The 15001-nt window shown below is 55.8% G+C and overlaps 1 protein-coding gene and 1 long non-coding RNA gene across 3 annotated transcripts; one reads left to right on the forward strand and one right to left on the reverse strand.

Annotated features, from left to right (window-relative positions):
• Nucleotides 1-15: 15 nt before the first annotated feature.
• On the forward strand, nt 16-14353 carry LSR (lipolysis stimulated lipoprotein receptor). Of its 2 annotated transcripts, XM_007165116.2 has the most exons (10): nt 16-298; nt 1478-1822; nt 6836-6955; nt 8850-8906; nt 9464-9610; nt 12687-12848; nt 12998-13057; nt 13157-13288; nt 13545-14173; nt 14268-14353. In XM_007165116.2, the coding sequence occupies exons 1-10, from the start codon at nt 16-18 to the stop codon at nt 14301-14303; spliced, it is 1971 nt and encodes a 656-aa protein (XP_007165178.1). In that variant the 3' UTR covers nt 14304-14353. The 2 variants fall into 2 exon arrangements, with proteins under 2 accessions (XP_007165178.1, XP_007165179.1); XM_007165117.3 differs by lacking the exon at nt 8850-8906.
• LOC114237110 (uncharacterized) lies at nt 7555-12693 on the reverse strand. Its single transcript, XR_003622880.2, has 3 exons — nt 11224-12693; nt 8517-8678; nt 7555-8341 (listed from the first exon to the last, which is right to left on the reverse strand). It is a non-coding gene; the product is annotated as an uncharacterized LOC114237110 (long non-coding RNA).
• Nucleotides 14354-15001: the final 648 nt, after the last annotated feature.

Raw genomic sequence — 15001 nt, forward strand, 5'->3', positions numbered from 1 at the left:
TGCTCTTCGTCCACGATGTTTCCTCTAGTTAAAATCCTAGAACAGGGTGGGCTTGGAATAGGAACAAGGAACGGAAGCAGGAAGGGGAGGAGCAGGCACCCCTCCCAGTCTTGGTGCGCGCCGCGCCCCCTACCCTCCCGGTACCTGGGAGGGGACGCGCGGGCCCGACGCGCCCAGACCGGCGAGATGGCGCCTTTGGTCCGGCGGCTTTTCTGGGGGCGGCTGGGCTCCTGCCCGGCCACCCCGGGCTGGGGCACGGTCGTCTTCGTGTGGCTCTTTCTCAGCACCTTGTGCACAGGTACGGAGAGCGGGGCCCTGGGTGCCGCGGAACGGCGGGAGGGCACTGTAGAAGGGCGATGGATGGAGTTCTACACTGCCCAGGAGGCGGGAGAACTGGGGGAGGGGGAGCGCAGAGACTAAGACCTCCTGATCCCCAAGGTCTCCGGAGATCCCTTGTGTGCCAGAGAGGAATTCCCTATACGTGCCTGCGAGCGCTCCCCCGCCCTTGTTCAGAGATAACAGGAAATGAAACTCCCGGGACAGCGAATCCGGGAGCGGCAAGGAGAATGGGATTCTTTGTGGGGTAGGGGTGAAGGGCCACCGATCACTGGGAAAGGCCGGGATGAGGGCTCGGTAGCCCGTCGAGATTTCTAAGTCTTGGGGTAACGGGGAGAAGGCACTTGAGGGTTGGAGTAGACGATTCCTAGGGGGAGAGATCAAGAAACAGCGCCCAGGCATTGGGTGGGTGCGGTATTGGAAACTCCCCACCCCCCAACCCAACCACGTCCGAAGTATCTGTGCGTAAGAGTCTGGTGGAAGGGACTCACGGACTTGTTTGGAAACCATCTTCTGCTGTATCTGATGTTTGTTTGGGTGAGGGTATCAGAGGTACTTTATTTTTCAGCAAGCGCTTTTGGCGTGTTCATTTGAGATGGTTTTGGGTGGGGTGAGGTGGGAGGCTGGTGGAGACATTACAGGGGGGCTTTAACTGTTGTATGCAAAGCAGTCCAAACAACTCCAAAATCCCCCTCTCCAAATTCACAGAACCTGGAGTAACTTGGAACACTTGGTGGTTGTTTTTGAAGGGGGGCCTTGAGCACTGTGGGCTTTGTGGGGGGCCATTTGGGCTTGCCTGTACAGGCCACAGAGAGGCCCTTTCCATGACAGAATGGCCAAGGGAAGAGGGGGCTGGGGCGGTTCAGAGGCCACACTCTGGGAAGAGGGGTGGACAGGATGTTCCAAGGCATCTGGCCATGTGACCTTGCACCGGCCACTTCAGCCCCCTGGGTCTATAAAACGGGCATGATTATCGGAGCCACCTCACCGGTCTTGGGGATTAAGGAACAGTGTGTGCCAGGCGCTCTGTAAAACCGTACACTTGTAAATGTCAAGCTGGTGACAAGTAATGTCGCTCCTTCCTGCTGAAGCACCTCCTTGAGCTCACAGCGGTCCCTCTACTGACTCTCCTTGTCCTCAGCCCCTGCCGGCGCCATCCAGGTGACTGTGTCAGACCCCTACCATGTGGTGATCCTATTCCAACCCGTGACCCTGCCCTGCACCTACCAGTCGACCACGACCCCCACGGCGCCCATCGTGATCTGGAAGTACAAGTCTTTCTGCCGGGACCGCATCGCTGATGCCTTCTCCCCAGCCAGTGTTGACAGCCAGCTCAACGCCCAGCTGGCGGCTGGTAACCCGGGCTACAACCCCTACGTGGAGTGCCAGGACAGCGTGCGCACCGTCAGGGTTGTGGCCACCAAACAGGGCAATGCCGTGACCCTGGGAGACTACTACCAGGGCCGGAGGATCACCATCACAGGAAGTACGTGGGGTGGGGAGGGGGGAAGGCAGGGGATGGGCTGGGGCTGGTTTGGGTGGTGGCGCTGGCTTCCTCATGCCCAACCTGGAGTCCCCACCTGGAAGCTCGTCAGCACCAGTGTCTGAAAGGATTGACAGAGGGAGGGATCCTTCCTTCTACCCATCCGTCCATCCCTTTATTTAACAGCAAAGATTTATTGAGCACCTAACATATACCAGGCACCGTTTGAGGCCTTGGATATACAGCAGTAGACAAAATCATCAAATCCCGTCCCTCTTGGAGCTTGAATTCCAGTGAGGGAGACCAATAAGATAAACACAACACATACTATCAAGTGCTTGAAGATAAAGAAAAGTGGGTAATGGAGAGAGAGGCAGGGGTTCTATAATAATACTAGTAATATCAGCAGTAATAAGTAGAATTTATATAAGTAACAACTCATAAAGAGCCTTCTGTGTGCTAGGCTGTAATCCAGGTTGACATGGATTAACTCATTTAGACCACAGTAATTGAGTGGGCAGAATCTGTTATTGTCATTTTACAAAGACTCAGAGAGGTAAAGTGACTTGCACAAGGTCACACAGCTGGTGGGATTCTAAGTCAGACACTTTGGGTCTAGTCTTCAAGCTAGTAACCCCTTTGCTTGCCCAGGGAGTTTAGCAAAGAACTCACTGAGGAGGTAACAGGAGTGAACCGAAGGGGTGAGGGATTTTAATGGAGAAAGCCCACAACTTGCCAGGTGCTTTATGCCCACATTTTACATTCAGGACAGCTGAGGCACAGAGAGATCAAGTAGCTTGTCTTGGTGCACAGCCAGTGAAGGGCTGGAGCTGGGATTTGAACTCAGGCAGCACTGAGAACCCTTGTCCTTCACCATAATGCTAGCTGCTGATAGGAGGTGCCTGTTGGAACCAGGTAAAGGGCAGTGGGGAAGCCGTTCATTCATTCATACATTTATTTGGTATTTATGGGACATCTTCTAAGTGCCAGAAGCTATGGTAACCAGTGCTGGGGCTACAGGGGTGATCAGGTCAGCCAAGATCCCTGTCCTCAAGGAGGTGATGTTCTCGTGGGATGAGACAGGCAACAAACAAGCAGATAAAGAAAGAGTAAGAGAATTTCAGAGTGTGCTGCAAAGTGCTACAAAGAAAACAGACCTGGGTGATATGTGATCATGACTCGGAGCTCACCCCTTAAAACCGCTGCAAATGTGATTTGAAGAGGAACTGGGACTGCACCCTAAAGAATCTAGCCGGCAGAGAGGAGGGTGATGGGCAGCAGTGGGTGAGGGACGAAGGCTCACCTGCTTCAACAAGGATTAGAGTTTCAATCGTGGGCCTGGGGGCAGAGGAGGGAAGGGGGCATACCTTTGCAGACTCCAAGAGACCAGGCCTTGGAGCACAGTCCTTCCCACCCTCTGTCTAGACCACGGGCAGGGACCCAGCGTGTCAGTCTTGTTTTGGGGAGGGACTGGCCCTGCTGGCTCTGAATTTCCGTGGGCAGCGAGCCCGAAGCATCCTGCTGTTCTTGTGGATAAACGGCTTCTTGCGGGTTCAACCTGTGTAGGCCCCTACCCCATAATCCAGGGACTTCTCCAGCCTGGACCAGGTTATGACCGGACAGCCCTGTCAGGACGGCTCCAGCCCTGAGAGTGCCCTTGAAGGCTGGCTGGAATTGTGCCCCGTTTGCTGAGTCCAGAACTCAAGTGACCTTCAGGCTCTATCTGGGGCAGATTCTTCCTGCTCCAGAGGCCCCACAGGCCCAGGTCTTTCAAGTTGCCTTGACCTGGGCCCATGTTTGATATAGGCCATGATTTGTAAACATCCATTGTGTGTATGTCCTTTCAGGAAGCCCAGTAGCCATGGGAGCTTCCTCCATTTCAGCTTTGAGGATGGAGAAAAGCAGAGTTCCCTTTGGAATTCCTAGGGTCACCAACGGCCCACGTTTTAAAAGTGAAAGTCGTCCTGGGAAAACCAGAGTGGTGTCCCTCAGCTTGGGTGGGTCCCGCTTCCCCTTCTGTTCTTCCGTCCTTTGGGTGATGTGGGTGCCTGGATTGGGGCCCTGTTTCTACCTCTTCAGGCTGATTGGGGCCCATATGCCCCCCACTCAGTAGCGCTGGACCTGAGAGCTCATGGGACCCTCCTGAGATCACCAGGGCCGCCTCTGCTGTGTGCCCATGAGGAACCAGAGGCCCAGGGAGGTGGAGGAAAGCCCAGCTCCTGTTCCCAAGTGGAGACCCGGCATTTTCTCCTTGCACCTAAAACAGTTAGAGCAATGCCCAGCCCAGGTGATGTCAGGACCAGACATAGACTGGGAACAGGGTGCGCCTTGCAGGAAGGAGGTGGGCCCAGGCCTTAGAACTGATCAAAAGAAGCCGGAAAGTGGTATTTTTCATGGGTTTTGAAAACATTGTGCAGGCCAAACAAAACGCATTGAGACCCAGATCCGGCCCACTGGAGCCCAGAGTTTAGCTTCTGGCCTAGGAGCTCTTGCTGGCCTAGGGGTTGCCTTCCCGCCCACCTCTGGCTTTGGGCGGGGCCCTGCTTTTGGGTTCTGGTTTTGGAGAGGCATTTTTCAAGTTTGATTTAAAGATACAAGTGGAAAAAAGGATGGGCCAAGAGGGTGTTATGGAGAATCTGGAGGATTTGGGAGAATGTAGGTTAGAGTTTTAGGATGATTCCATGAAAGAACATATGCAGAGGGACCCATAGTAAGAGATCAATAGCTGGGGGCTGGATACGTGACCACGAAGGGGAGTATCTGCGCCCAAGGTCACCCTACCTTTCGGGTCACTTAAACTCCGCACGGTCCCCACCTCTACAACAGAGGCACTTCCTGTCTGCCTTCTGTACTGCTTACCACCATCTGATCCTCGATATGTTTAAATTTTTTATTTGTCTCTCTTTCCCAGTTAGGATCTGAGCCATTTAAGGGCAGGGGTTCATACCTGTCCTCTATAGCAGTGGTTCTCAAACATGTGGGTCTTAGGGCGGGTCTTAGGGCCTCTTTACACTCTTAATTACTGAGGTCCTCAAAGAGCTTTGTTTTTACAGCTAGAAAACTGAGAAGATAAAAAAAATTTTTTAATTGATGATAATAAACTCTATAGATTAGTATAAATAACATACTTTTATGAAAAAATAACCGTATTTTCCAAATGAAAAACTTTAATGAAAATGTATGGCATTGCTTTTCTATTTTTGCACATCTCCTTAAAGTCTGGCCGAATAGAAGCTGGATTCTCAAAGCTGCTTCTGCATTCAATGTATTGTGATAACACACACATGTAGCCCCTGGAAAGCTCCACACCACACTCATGAGATTAAGTGAAAAAGGCAAATATCTTACTATTATTATGAAAATAACTTTGACCTCAGGGATCGCCTGCAAAGGTCTTGGGGAACCCCAGGTCCCACAGATCACACTTTGAGAACTGTTGCTCTTTAGTACACCAGGTGCCTCATTTCCTGCCTGGAACATCATCAGATGCATTCAATAATCGTGTGTCACATATCGAATGACTGTATCAAGCGCCTATTCGAATATAGCCACATGCCCGGAACACTAAGGAAGGTCAGCATGAGGAGGGAAGGGGTTCATTTCCAGATCCTGGCCAGGCCCTGGGGGACTCAGCAGTGACCAAGACAGACCAGGTTCTGCTTGCCTGGAGCCCGCTTTCTCCTGGGGATGGGATCATGGCCAGTCAGCCCCTAAGCTGGCTGATATAATTAGGCAGAGTCTGGCAGGGGAGCTGTGCCAGCAGGATGGAACCAGCCCTCTGAGGGTCTGAGAACACAGAGCCAGGCAGAGGGACAGCAGGAGCGCAGGCTGAGGCAGTTGTGAGCCCAGCACGTGGGGGGACAGTGAGGCGGCCAGTGTGTCTGGAGTCTCGTGAGTGAAGGACAGTGGGAGGGATGAGGCTGGGTTGGCGACCAGTGGCCGTGTCACTGCACGGGCCTTGTGAGCCAGGGTAAGGCGTTTGGAATGGTGTAGATAGACCTTGAGAGGAGGCTCTTCTATGGATGTGAGGTCTTCCTTCCAAAGAATGAAGGAGGCTCCGGTTCTTTCATTCCTTTGGCAGTTGACTGATGCCCAGGTGCTGTGGACTGGGGCGCACACAGTGGCTGCCCTCGGAACTGTCCTGGGGAAGGGCAGGGGGTCCGTGGGGCAAGGTGGTAGGCAGGTCCGAGGGAGCCAGAGAGCCAGAGCAGCTGGGGAGAAAGGCTGTGGGCCTCTGGGGGTGCTGTCTCTGGCCTGTTCCTACCTCCTGTCCTCCAGGGGCCTAAGGTGGAGTCGCCCCGAGAGCCCCACCTCACACCCTGTCCCGCCCTGGTCCCTGGTGAATGGCTGGAGGGATTTAACTAATTAGGGCCTGAGGAGCAGAGAGGAAACCGGATGTGTGGAAACTCTTTTCTGGTGTAATTAACAGGCTTCTTGCCCGGGACTGCTTCACGGAGCGTCCCCAAGCCCTGGGCCTGACCTGGAAGTGGCTGGAGGACGAGGGAACTGGTCTAAGTGTCTCTCTCACATCCCCGCCTTCTCATGCCTGGGCGGCTCCTGATTCCTGGAATCTGGCCTGTTTATCTTTGCCTCCTTATCCAGGACCCAGGCCCCTGGGTCTGCACTAGGCTCCGTGGTGGGTTGTGTCGGCGAGTCGACTTTTGCTTTGGGACGTGGGACAGAGGAAGGCGTAAGCCTGAAGTGCTGGCTCTGGAGTCAGACCGTCCCAGCCCCGCCATCCCGGTTTTTGCCACAGTTGTACGGCTCATCAGTAATTTCACCAGACCTCTTTTCTCTACAAGACAGGGAAGATAACAGCGCCACCTGACAGCCTTCTCGAAATTCCCCGCGTTAAGTGTTCAGAACCGAGCCTAAGAGGTCGCGCGCCCTTAGTATGAGTGATTCAATTTTCACTGGTCCGTCTGCAGCCCCCCTTCCCCACGTGCTCATGGCGGGGGCTGCAGGCATCAGGCACCCCTCCCCCGAGGTGCCCTCACACGTCTCCTCCTGACACAGATGCTGACCTGACCTTTGACCAGACGGCTTGGGGGGACAGCGGTGTGTACTACTGCTCTGTGGTCTCAGCCCAGGACCTCCAGGGGAACAACGAGGCCTTCGCAGAGCTCATCGTCCTCGGTGAGTGGGCTGGGCCCTGAGGGACGGGGTCGGGGGCTTCTTCTGCCACTGCTGTGTCTCTGCTCTCTGCCCTCCGGCTCACTCTCTGGGCTCTGTTGCCTGCTCTGTTCTCCCCTCACAGCACCACCAGTCACTTGGGCTTATTTGTACCCTGCACCCCAGGCAGGGTAGGGACCCCTCGCCCGCTGCAACATTTCGGATAAGCCAGAGACAAACCAAGAGTGGAGAGAAATGGGGACTCTACCTCTTCCCAGTCTCTGTTTTCAAAAATACAGAAATGGTTAGAGTTGATGGGCAGTGAGCGAGGAGGGTTGATGGCATATGTAATTGAGAGGAGGCTTCTGCCCCATCCCCAGGGCCACCTCTCACCCCGGAGTCCCTTGCCAGAGCACGGGAACCTGGCCCTCTGCCCTGCTGGGATGGCACTGCGTGGCTTGCATGGTTAGTGCTCCCCTTAAGCTCGGCTACCTCTACAAGCTCAGGGGCAGGCTGGGGTACCCGCCAGCAGCCCCCGCCCGGCTGTGAGGCCCCCCCGCCACGTGTGGAAGGGATGCTGCTGTTAGCCAGATGCTCTGTTCTCAGCGGACACATATAGTCTCGCGTGGTGTGTGCTGTATGTGAGATGCTGCCAGGTCGCACGTTGCCATCATCCCATGCATGATGCAAGGTAACACATGTGTGAACGAGCACATGATGGGGGAGCACGCTCCAGGATGCTCAGATCATGCAACAGGGTTCATGTCTGGGTGACAGAATGCATGCACCAGTGACCCAGAGAACTCTGTGTGTTCTTTGGTAAAATGCACAATCTACATCAGCATGTCTCAAGTTTAGTCGTAGGACCCACTTACACTCTAAAAGATTATTGAGGGTCTCAAAGAAGTTTTGTTTAAGTTTTTGTGGGTTATATTTATAGTTGTTTAACATATTAGAAATTGAATCTGGCACACAAGCACACGGTCCGTTACCATCAGAGCAAATGACATCATCACATGTGATGGAGCCTGTGGAAAGCTCCCCTGCCTGCACCTCTACTGGCGAAGGAGAGTGAGAAGGGCAAACAATGGCTTAGTGTTATCAGTAGAGCGGCTTGGCCTCCCAGACAGGACCACACTTTGAGAACCGCTGGTTTACATGCTAGAACCTTCTCCTAGGGGCATGTGGCATGGGGTGCTGAGCTCTGGATAGAGCTTTGTTGGTGTACAGGCGGGTGTGCAGATGTCCCTGAGATACAGCACTCGCGGGGCACAGAGTGCCGGGCGGCACCTAAAGGAGGCACTAGCTATGCCGTGAAACTTGCATAGGGGACCCTGGTGGGCAGAGAACCAGGGCCATACTGTGACTTTTATGGGTTGTAGGCACTTTCGCCTTCAAGGGCCTCTTCCTCTGGATTAAAAAAAAAAATTATATTTTATGATTGTGTTGTTGTTATAAAGACAAGTCATTGTTACATATTCAGTATTGTCATATTTTTTTCTTCAGATTTTAAAATAAAACATTTTCATGGGCCCTAGCATACCGTGCCTCTTGTGCCTGGGGGAACAGGGACTGCTCCACTCACCTGGGATGGAACGCTTTGGGGCGATAGGACCCGTGTGTGTGGAAGAGATGGAGTCCCAAACTGAGGTCGATCCTTCAGAACCCATGGGCTATATCCTGGAACCCTTCTGGGCAATAGAATCCCCCGTGGCGGGAGAGAGTGAGTGAATTACGTGATGGAAATCTGGAAAACAGCGCCCACGTAGGATGGGGGGATGGGGGCAGGAACCACATGCTAGGACCCTCCTAGTCCACCGACCCCACCTCTTCTGCAGGGCATACCTCCACCCTGATGACCCCGGAGCCGGGCTTCAGGGCAGGGGCAGCATAATCTGTCTCTCTTTTGTCCCTCCAGGCAGGACCTCTGGGGTGGCTGAGCTCTTACCCGGTTTTCAGGCGGGGCCCATGGAAGGTAGGGGGGGTGGAGTCCCCCATGCACCACTTACCGCTTCTGTCCAAGTATTCTTCCCCACCCTAAACGCCACTCGCTCAGACCCCACTAATAACGCCGCCTGACTCCGGCGGCTCTGCGGCATCTAGTGACCTGGCTCTGGGCTGTGGGGTGGGCTGGGCTGGCTGACGAGGTGCCTGGGGTGTAGGCAGGGGGCTCCTGTGACTGGTGCCTGCAGTGCTCTTCTGGGGGTCGGGATCTGGGCAGCTGGCTCTCTGTCCCCTCTCAAGGCTACAGCCTATCTTGCTCCGGCCGGGTCGCCTTGCGTTCACTGCCTTGTCCAGATGAGCCTGGGGAGGGTTCCCTGACTTTGGGGCCGGCCTGGGTTGTAGAGGAGCGGGCGTCCCTCTGCAGCTGCGCCCCAGCCCCTGGTGTGGAGACTCCAGCGAGGGCTGCAGCTTCCCGGAGAGCTGTGCAGACGGCCCCTGCCCCACCCTCACTCCGCGCGGCCCCCGCTGCCCGCGTCCCTGTCCCCTCCCCGGCCTCCCAGCTCAGGGCCGGCTCTTGTCTCTCCGCAGACTGGCTGTTCGTGGTCGTGGTCTGCCTGGCTGCCTTCCTCATCTTCCTCCTGCTGGGCATCTGCTGGTGTCAGTGCTGCCCCCACACCTGCTGCTGTTACGTCAGGTGCCCCTGCTGCCCCGAAAAGTGCTGCTGCCCAGAGGCCCGTAAGTGCCCCTCGCCCCTCGCGTGTCCGCCCCCGCCTGGCCTCCCTCCTGGGCCCAAGGAGAGGACGTGGCCGGCTGCCTGCCTCCCGGGACAGTGCCACTCACCGGTCTGGAGGTTTCTGGCCCTGAGGCACGTGGGTTCTCAGCTCCCCGACCCGCCTCCCCTTGCATTGGAAGGCAAAGTCTTAACCACCGGGCCACCAGGGAAGTCCTGGTCTGGAGGTTTTGAGGGGAGCAATTTGGGAGAAAGTGGTTTTAGATTATCATTTACATACTTCAGCTGTTCACTTATTTTTTACTTTTCATTTATTTTGAGTCTTTCCTTTTGAAAGTATAATTTATGCACGTGGTAAAAAAAAAAAAAAAAAATTCAAATAGTACAAAACATTATTCACCGGAAAGTAAAACTCCCTTTAAAAACGAAATCTTGGGGACTTCCCTGGCGGTCCAACGGTTAAGACTCCACGCTTCCACTGCCGGGGGCACATGTTTGACCCTTGGTTGGGGAACTAAGATCCCACATGACACGCGGGGTGGCCAGAAAAAATAAAAATAAAAAAATAAAAACAAAATCTAAGTGAAAAAGGTGAGAAACCAAACAAGGTTTACAGCCCCAGCAAATTTAAGCATCTTTTAACAACCCGCATCCACACAAGCACTCCGGATTTCCCACGGATGCCGTTTCAGGACACATCCAGCACCTCAGAGTGGGTACCTGCAGGCCTGGGATTAGACGTGGGACCAGAGATGGAGGGAGAAGCAGCAAACAAAACAGGGGTGGAAAGGGAGAGAGAGTCTCCCTCCTCCAGCTGCCCCGTTCCCCTTTCTCAGGGACCTCAGCACTGCTGGTTCCCTGGTTGCCTTCCAGAGAGCATCTGGGTGAACTGGCACCTGTGCACTCAAGTTGTTGGGAAGTTCGCATGACTATTTTCATCAACTCTGACATGGAAGTTTACACTGGCTACTTTCTTATATTCAAACATATTTGCGCTCTCGTTCCTTGTATTGAAAGTGGGCCATGAAAGCACACTTCCCGACTAGTTCTTCGTGCGGGCACCTCACCTTTTCCTTCATCATTGTCAAGTTCACCGTATCTTTAGTTGATGAACAGATGATGTCGGTAGATAGAAATAAATAACTTTACGTGTTAGAAGCACCTAGACTATGGGAGACCAAAAGAGGGACAGACCTGCCCCTCTCCTGGCACCTGCGGATTTCTAGGCCAAGGTGGTGGAAAGAATTACCCATGTAGCTCAGATGGCTGTGTGTTGGCATCCTCATATTTAAGGTTTCCACGTGCCATAACTCCAGTGTAATATGGTCCGGGTAAAATCATAGGCAGTCGTTGCAAGCTTGGGCAGGTGGAGGTTTGAGGCCTGGCTGGACACCTTACCTGTTGGGAAGCCCAGTGAATGACCTCCCCTCTCAGCCCCAGTTTCCTCCTCTGTAAAATGGGGCCGTGGTAGAGCCCGCTGTACAGGGTGAGTTGGGATCCGGTGACCTGGTGTGTCCCGCATTAACTGCGGGGCTTGGCCTACATAGAGTGTTCCCCGCCCACTAGCTGTTGGACATTGCTGCTGTCAGCGTTGGTAAATCAGAGCCCTGCCACTCACACCATGTGACCTCAGACGAGCCGCTGGTTTCCTTCTCTGCAAGGGTCCCGCCGTCGTGGGGGCGTCGTGAGCATCAAGGGAGCACTGTGAATGCAGGCCCAGCACGGGGCCGCGTCTCAGTCCGTGCTGGCTAACTTTACGGTCACTGAACTCAGCGGTGGGCAACCTGCTTCATCGCGGCCCTGAAAAAAGAAATCCACTGCTCTCTGGAGGCCCGTGCTGGCCATCCCCTCTCCCTCTCATCATTTTTAGTGAGAGCTTCTTGCTTACTGCTCGGGCGGTGGGTGTTGGTCATTTCACAGGTCGGGTGGAATCCCCAAGGGCTGCAAACAAGTTCGCAGTTACCCCACTAATTAAGGCTGGGACCAGGACTGCAAATGCCAGTCCCAGGGCCCCACTTCCTCCATCCTGAGACCCTGTTACCCCAAACCGAGGTCCCGTTAACTCCCTGCCGGAGGCCCTGTTGTTTCTGTCACAGCCACAGTCCTGCTGAGCTGTCCTGGAGCAGCATCTCCCACAGTTAAATATAAAAGGGCAATCAGCTGAGCCGCTGAAGGGCTTCTTCGGGGCTGGGTGGGGTGGGGCTGAGCACTGAGCCTTCTGCTTCCCAACTGAATCAGAGGTGAAGGGAGCTTTCTGAGCCCATCTCCCCACTCCATCTTCCTGCTGGAGTCCCGGGGAGGAAGTGACTTGCCCAGGCCTGTGACTTTTGCCTCAAAGCAGCCACCAGAACCCAGCCTCTTGCCTGGGGAGGAAGGTGACAGGGAGAGGAGGAGGATTTGCCCTTGAGCTGTCAAGCCTAGAACCAGGCGGGGGCGGGGTGGGTGCAGCCCCCAAGTGGGAAACACTACAGGAGACACTTTGCCGCTTGGCTGAGGCGAGTGAACGCTGAGGCTCCCAAGCTCCTGCCTCAGACTGAGTCCCATCACATTTGGGTCTGCAAGACCCTGTGGGGAGGACCGAGCAGGCGTGAGAGGGGAGCAGGCATGGGATTCCCCCCGCAAGATGATCCATTTTTCTAGAGCAAGGGCTCAGCTGCCAAAGGGAATACTTGTTTTCCGGCTTGTGAGCTTTATCTATAGGGCGCCTCTGCCCCTGTTGCTCTGTAGGAATGTAGGTCCAGGGTGGCCGCACCTTGTGATAAGCTGGCAGGAGAGTTTGATGTAAAACCTTGTCAGATGTTGGCAAACCATCGAACTGTCAAACGAAACATACTGGCCTACCAGATCAGGGCCGTCAGCTGCCAATATGCACCCCCCATCCTGAAACTTCTGTGAGGAATGGCACAGGAGGTGTGTATTCAATGAAGCTGATATCCCCTAACCTCAGGGACCCTGCAGAAACCAACCAAGCACCTAGGGAAGCTCCTCAGCCTGGGGAGGGGGGGGGGACGGGGAGAGGTGGGGTGGGAGGAAGGCATGTGGCCCCTGGGGGCCTTCTCATGCTATGTGTGTCCTCCCCAGTGTATGCTGCAGGCAAAGCTGCCACCTCAGGCGTCCCAAGCATCTACGCCCCCAGCACCTATGCCCACCTCTCCCTTGCCAAGACCCCGCCGCCCCCAGCCATGATTCCCATGGGCCCTCTGTACAACGGGTACTCTGGAGACTTCGACAGGAATAGCTCAGGTGAGGTCGGGGGGAGCCAGGAGCAGCTGGGGCAGGGGGTAGGCTGGATATTTGGCCATTAAGGGCCTGGGGCTGGAAGGGGGGATTGGGGGCAGAGGAGAGGGGGCTGGGAGTACAGGGTTTTGCTCCTGACAGCCAGTCTCCCCCAGTTGGTGGCCACAGCTCCCAGGTACCCCTGCTTCGTGACACAGACAGCAACGTGACCTCTGGTGAGAACCAATCCTTATGAGGTTGGACATGCCTATAGGGGAGGGGGCTGGGTCAGCATCCAACCTCCCAAACTGATCATCTCCAACTCCTGTCCCTAGAAATCCGTAGTGGCTATAGGATTCAGGCCAACCAGCAGGACGACTCCATGCGGGTCCTGTACTACATGGAGAAGGAGCTGGCCAACTTTGACTCTTCTCGACCTGGTCCCCCAAATGGCCGTGTAGAGCGAGGTGAGGAGCCTTGGGGTCTGAGGGATTCTTGTGGGGGTTGGGGGAAACATGTCTCCCTGATACCTGCTCCAAATCATGGACACAATCCCTCATTCCCTACCATGGCCACAGTGAAGTGTATGATCATCACTAAACAGATGAAAAGCCTAGAGCCCCCTTGAGAGTATATGAGCCAAGTGGGTGACACTGCTGGACCACAGGGCTCCTGACATTAGGTCCTGACCACCTCCCACCAGTGACACCTTCCTTCCCACAGCCATGAGTGAAGTTACCTCCCTCCATGAGGACGACTGGAGATCCCGGCCTTCCCGGGGCCCTGCCCTCACCCCGATCCGGGATGAGGAATGGGGTCACCACTCCCCCCGGAGTTCGAGGAGGTGGGAACAAGAGCCCCCCCTGGACCGGCCAGGGAGTGGCTGGGGGGCTGGGCGGCCCCGAGCCCGTTCTGTGGATGCTCTAGATGACCTCGCCCGGCCCGGCTCTGCTGAATCAGGGAGGTCTCCCCCAAGTAGTGGGAGGAGAGGCCGGGCCTGTGCACCCCCCCGAAGCCGCAGCCGTGATGACCTCTACGACCAAGACCAAGACGACTCAAGGCACTTCCCACACTCCCGGGATCCCTACTATGATGACTTCAGGTCTAGAGGCCGCCCTCATGCGGACCCTAGGGCCCGCTACCACCCCTCCCGGGACCTTCCAGATGATGGCTCCAGGTCTGGGGACCCCCAATATGATGGGCAGCTACTAGAAGAGGCCTTGAGGAAAAAGGGGCCAGCGGAGAGAAGGAGACCTTACAGGGAGGAAGAAGAGGAAGCCTACCACCCTCCGGCGCCTCCCCCTTACTCTGAGACTGACTCCCAGGCCTCACGGGAGCGGAGGCTGAAGAAGGTGAGTGGACAGCCCTACCTGGCTCTAAGAGCCTTCTTGAACCCTCTTCTCCAGTCCTCCCCAGCTCACATCCTTCTTTCTTTTTCCCTTGCAGAACTTGGGCCTGAGTCGGGAAAGTTTAGTCGTCTGATCTCAACGTTTTGTATGTAACTTTTGTACTTTTTTTAAAATTTGAGGAACTATCGATGATCTTCTCCTCCTAAGACTAATAAAACTTATGATCACAAGTCCTAAGTCTGGAGGGAAGCGTTTGTTTTGCTGCGCGAGGTAGGGAGCTCGGACAGCTGCTGTGTGTGTCTGCAAAAGGCCGCATGTCCAGTTCTCTCTTGGGACTTGAGTCCTGATCCAGGAGGAAAGGACCCGGCTCTGCCTTCTCCGTCTCTCGGCGGCCAAGAACGTGCCCCACGCTGGCTCCGCCCCGCCCAGACGTGCGCGCCCCCGGCCCCGCCCACACGTGCGCATGCGCCTCGGGCCCCCGCCTTCGCGCACCTCCGCGCGGCCACCGGGGGCGCGCGTGCGCGCTCCTCTCCCCTTCCACCCCATCCACCCCTCCCCCGCGACCTACTTTTCTGTCTCCAAACCCAGCCGCCTGCCTCGTTCCCGGCGACCAAAGCCCCTCCTCCGGGTTCCCCGGCGTTCCATCCGGGCCCGCGTACCACTCGGGCGGCCCGCCGGCGGGTGCCGGGGCGGCGGCCGCGGAGGCAGCGGCGGCTGCGACCTCGCGCCCCGCCGACACCCGGGCCCGCGCGCCCGCCCTCCATCGGAGACAGACAGCGCGCGCGCTCCCCGGGGGCTGCCCTCCCCCCGCGCGCGTCGGCCTCGGGCTCG

This window comes from Balaenoptera acutorostrata, chromosome 19, assembly GCF_949987535.1.
Source record: "Balaenoptera acutorostrata chromosome 19, mBalAcu1.1, whole genome shotgun sequence".
Classification (NCBI taxonomy): domain Eukaryota; kingdom Metazoa; phylum Chordata; class Mammalia; order Artiodactyla; family Balaenopteridae; genus Balaenoptera; species Balaenoptera acutorostrata.